At 37.8% G+C, this 5490-nt stretch overlaps 1 protein-coding gene across 1 annotated transcript; it reads left to right on the forward strand.

The window, feature by feature from the left end:
* The first annotated feature begins 947 nt into the window (after nt 1-947).
* LOC126979321 (uncharacterized) lies at nt 948-1406 on the forward strand. Its single transcript, XM_050828565.1, has one exon. It carries the CDS (start codon nt 948-950, stop codon nt 1404-1406), a length of 459 nt encoding a protein of 152 aa, XP_050684522.1.
* The last annotated feature ends 4084 nt before the right edge of the window (nt 1407-5490 follow it).

Consider the following 5490-nt stretch of genomic DNA (forward strand, 5'->3'; position numbering starts at 1 on the left):
AATAAGGAAAGAAAGGAAATCAAAAAGAACTGCAACATTACAAAGACACATAGAAAAGACCGGAGGAGTAAAGAAGGCTTTCAAAGAACTGATACATGCAAAGAAATGGATGCCAAGTTTAAAAGACAAAAACAACAAAGAAATTAAAGAGACAAAAAATAGCAAACACAGCAGCAAATTATTACAAAGAGCTTTTATAAAAGAAGGGAAAACCAGATAGACCGAAAAATTAGAGCAAACCAAGGTACTGAAGAAATAAGAAATCAAGAACCTGATCCCAGATATCTACTTTCAGAAACCCTAAAAGCCATAAAAACCCAAAAAGATGACAAAGCGCCGGGAGAAGATCAAATAACGAACGAATTATTAAAGGTCACAATAGAAGAATCAGCACCAAGACTAACAGAGCTATATAATGATATCCTAGATTCAGAAGTTATCTCGGAAGACTGGACCAAATCAACTATAATATTAATACACAAAAAGGGTGATAAAAAAGACATTGCAAATTACAGACCGATAAGTCTTATGTCAAACATATATAAAATATTTTGCAAAATCTTTGCTTTCTAGGTGCACAAATATATTAGAATTTAACCAACCGAAAGAACAGGCAGGATTTAGGAGTTAGTTTTCAACTTTAGACCATATCCATGTTGTCAAGCAAGTCCTGCAAAAATACTCGGAATATTAAAAGAAATATTACATAGGCTTTGTAGATTACAACAAAGCATTTGATACGTTGGACCACAATGCTATATGGTGCGCACTTGAACAACAAGGTGTACATCAGAAATTCATTCGCATCCTGAAAAAATTATATGCCGAGAGTAAAGCTATTATAAGACTCGACCAATTCAGTTCAGAGTTTGCCATAGAAAGAGGCGTCCGTCAAGGAGATCTCGCCAAAATTATTTTCATCCGTATTGGAAATGATATTTAGTAAGATGAATTGGGAGGAATATGGCATAAAAATAAATGGAGGGTACCTAAATCATCTACGCTTCGCTGACGACTTGATACTTTTCTCTGAAAATGGTAAAAACTTAGAGGTTATGCTTCAGCAGTTAGCAGAAGAAAGCATGAGAGTTGGACTCTCTATGAACACCGAAAAAACGAAAATAATGACCAATTCTGACAAAATTATAATAACAGTAAATAATGAACCCATAGAATATGTAGAAGAGTATATTTATCTCGGACAAGTGATAGCTACTAAGGAGTCAACAGAAAAAGAAATCAACAGAAGGGTTACAAACACTTGGAAGAAGTATTGGTCATTAAAAGAAGTGATGAAGAATGGAAATCTCTATAAAAGACAAGAGAAAAGTATTCAACTCTTGCATACTGCCTTGACTTACCTATGGTTGTCAGACCTGGGCCCTTACCCAAAAACAACTAAGTAAGTTAAAAGTTTGCCAAAACTCAATAGAACGAAGTGTAGTCGGGGTAAAGCGCCAAGACAAAGTGCGATTGGATCATATCAAAGGAAAAACTAAGTTCAAAAGCATAGAGAAAACAATACGCACTTTGAAATGGAGATGGGTAGGCCACTTTATGAGGGATGAAACACCAAAATGGACTAGATCAATAACTGAATGGTACCCCAGAGGAGATAAGAGGAATAGAGAAAGACAGTTCATACGATGGGAGAATGAACTGAAACAGATAGGAGGACCACTATGGAATAGAATAACAAGGAACCGGAAAGAATGGAAGACCTTGGAGGAGGCCTTTGTCGTCGGACAAACAGGTAACATAATGAGGACACAGACTGTTTAAAAGTTACTGCTAATAATTAGGTTAATAATATAGTTATGTAAGATAAATTAATTAATTAAAATGATTTATAGTATTTCTATTAGCTAGTAAGTAAATTTTTGTTTTGTTAACTGTAATAAAGGCTTTATTATTATTATTATTATATACTGTTACGGCTGGGAAAACGTTAAAATTTGAGGTTGACTGTCAACCTATATATTTAGCAATGCACGCACACTAACACTAAGTATTATATTATAGTTCCAACTCAGAAATAAAACAAAGATATTCTTGATTCTTGTTAATTTAAAGAAAGAAACACACGTCCATTCAATTCGTCGTAACAAGACCATCAGTGTCAACCTTTTTTTTGCGCCCAGACAAAGGGAAAGGGCTACCTTCCGGGATAGCGACGGAAGGGAGGTGGTGAATGCAAATGCATACCAATGCAGATTAAGTCTGCGTTGGATATGTGGGACTCACGTAAAACCTATGTGCCACCATACCTAAACACCACCTGAGATTGGCTTTGGGCCAGTGCCCTCTAAGCCTTCTTCGGAGGCGACCTTCTCTTGGGGAGAGAGAGGTGCAAGCGGCACTCCCTCTGGAGTATCCGCTAGGATATAGCACAGAAGGTGCTATCTAATTGGGACTAGTAACATCAGAAGGATGATCACAAACTAGAGGTGAATCTAAATGCGTCTGATTATCCCCGGATGCCAAGAGGCGATCCAGTTTAGACTAGAGTTAGTTAGGGGGATCGGTGAGGGCGTTTCTGGGCCTCCTGACTTGATGGTGTGAAAGAGGGCGGAGAAACTAATCAATTCAATATATATATACCCGTGCGAAAATTATCTGTTAAGTAGCTGTCAATGACAAGCAGCTGTCATTGTCAGCGCGTTTGAACTGTCACTACTACAACACTAGCCAAATTAATAGATGCTTATCTCCACAGACGATAAGTAGATATATATATCTACAATAACAATATAAACAACCATGACAATCTTACATAAGTGACATACAAATCGCGAGTGTAAGACGTACATGCACACTAAAGTAATAAAATTGGCCTGTTTTCGTCGGTTGTCTATCATCAAAATGCTCTATCTAAACGTATAAATTATCTAAGTACACTATATCGTAATATAGATCAGTAAACTGTGTTGTGTTGTTCACTGTATTGGGAAAAATAGAACAAGAACAACAGGGATTCCTTTGTTTAATTGAAGAGCGTACGAGGCACTCGATGGTAAAAGATGCCACCCACATTGTCCTGAAACACCAGAGGAATCACGGAGACCATTGCTAGTCTTAAGGTGACGAGCGCAATTGTAGTTCCTAATGAAAAGTAATGGGCAGGGCGTATCAATTACCATCAACTGAACGTCCTAATCGTCTCGACTCTTAATAGTATAAATATTAAATAAGATAGATCCTACAGAATCGCATTCATAGAATCACAAGAATAATTAATATTAGTTAAAATTATCTTTGATGATTTTTCCTTTATACGAACATTATATCATTAAAATTATGTGGATCATGTCTTGCAGCGTGAAATAAACTGCTATAATCAAAGAGAATCATTAAAAATTTAAGAGCTTTCACGTGTTTTGATGAAGACAATTTATTCTTTTGACAGGGGCACGTACAAGCAAGCAGTATTCGAAGCAATAAATAAAGATAGGAGTTTCTACACTTTTCTTAGATTTTCAGATATTGGTTTTAACGTTTCAGTTGACGCAATATCAATATTGACATAATATTATGTAATATATTGACATTGTGTACGAATAAATTCAAGTGTTAGTTTCAAATCATCATCTTTTTCTAGGAGATGCGATCGTTCAGCATCATAAAAAATGTGAATATTGAAAAAATCCAATGATGGATTTTCTTATTTACACATACATCCAAGGATGCAAGGATGTATGTGTAAATAAGAAAAGGTGTATTTAAGTGGATAGTTCTATTTGTGCCGTTGTTGTAATCATCTGCACCCTCTAAATTCCTGTTATAAATTACAACTTTAAACAACATCCTTACAAATTAAATAAAAAAAAAAACTTACCAGTAAACTTTGCTGTGTTGTTCTCTGAATTGGGAAAATTAGTAGGTAGGTGTATAAGGGTTTTTTTATTAATTAAACAGTGATTAAAAGTAAACATTACCATTCACATTCTCGTACAACAAGTGAGGAATAACAGGAGCATTGCTGGCCTTTTAGGAACGTGCAGAGCTTTTTTTGAAGGTACCCATGTCATAACACCAGTGGGAGGCTCCTTTGCACAGGATGCCGGCTAGATTATGGATTCCACAAAGGCACCTATTTTTGGGTTTTCCAAAAATTCAAAAAATTGGCCCTCTTGTGGTCTCCCCTCGAAGAGTTGGTGTCGTCCAAACAAGTGCGTTTGGTAGATACCTAAGGTTGGGCTACAGTGCCTTCTTTGTTAGAAGGAGGCCCTCGGTTGTCTGGGGCCTTCCTGGGCTCATACCGGGCGTGATTATCCGGCATTTCCGAACCTCGTGAGATGCTGGGTTGCAATTCGGGTTCAGAGGAGGGCATTGAGGCGCTAGCATTCTGTGCATTGGCCTTGCGAGGGCGAGCTGCTATGCGCCTTTGCCTCCTGTTGGGTCGATGGTGAACTGTATTCACCTGTGCCGAATGACTCTCCCCTATACGGGGTTTGTCTTGTTTTCGGCTCTTGTAAGATACGAGGGTCCAACCTGACTGATTGGGTAGACACTGCTGATGCGGCGTCTGTACACATAGACGGTTTGTGGCTCATAGGCTCCTTGGCCTGTATTTTCTGGGTGGCAGCAGATGCTGAACACTCTCCAGAGGTATGGGTAGTCCCGGTGGATTTCTCCACTGGGGAATTGTTTATTTTCGGGAGGTTTTTGGATCTGATGTTGTCCATATCGTTACCGGGTATAACTTCATACCGCTCGCTCCCCACCCTCCACGGAGCCTGCACCTGGGGATGGTTAACTTAACCAAGGGGGCTACAAGGGGAATATAGGTCCAGCTGGTTGGCCTCTTGCGCGACATCGGGAGCTCGAGATTCTTATAGATTCAAGGATTGCAAGTCCTAAGTCATCTTTTCAAATACGCGACATGGTTCTAGTTGCTATCTTCATGCCCTGAGATAAAATCTTTTCTCTTCGGACAGGATTTCTTCGAATTGTTTCCCTTACTGCTTTGGCCACCTGTTTAGTACCAACACTGCGTGGACGGCCAAATATTTTTCTCTTTCACAAATAGAGGATGTCTCATTGTACCTATTAATAGTTCATACACATACATTTTACTAATACTAAGCGTACGGAGAGTTTTAAGAATTGAATTTGGCTCCAACTTCTTTGTGTAATACAATCACAGCGATTCGGTTCTCTTTATCACCCCACTCCATTTTAATATAGCAAAATATTGTTCAATGTATTGGCACCAAAATGAGAAAATCTATGAACAATCATACTAATATGACGGATTCCAAATTCAAATGTATTTTTTTGTTTATTTGCAATTGTAACAGTATTTATGGCAAGACTAATTATGAAGATTATCAAAAGGTAATTAAAGCTACTAAATACAAATTTTTGATACACAGCATATTGTACGATTCCATTCATAGAGAGAGTTACGTATACTATTGAATCGAAATCACATTAAGTAAAGTATCTCCCAAGGGAAAGATTGCCTCCATCAATAGTGTGAATAAGATT

This window comes from Leptidea sinapis, chromosome 3 (genome assembly GCF_905404315.1).
Source record: "Leptidea sinapis chromosome 3, ilLepSina1.1, whole genome shotgun sequence".
Lineage (NCBI taxonomy): Eukaryota > Metazoa > Arthropoda > Insecta > Lepidoptera > Pieridae > Leptidea > Leptidea sinapis.

Coding starts and splice junctions, on each gene's coding strand:
- LOC126979321 (XM_050828565.1), top strand. CDS start 948: ATGAATTGGGAGGAATATGGCATAAAAATAAATGGAGGGTACCTAAAT.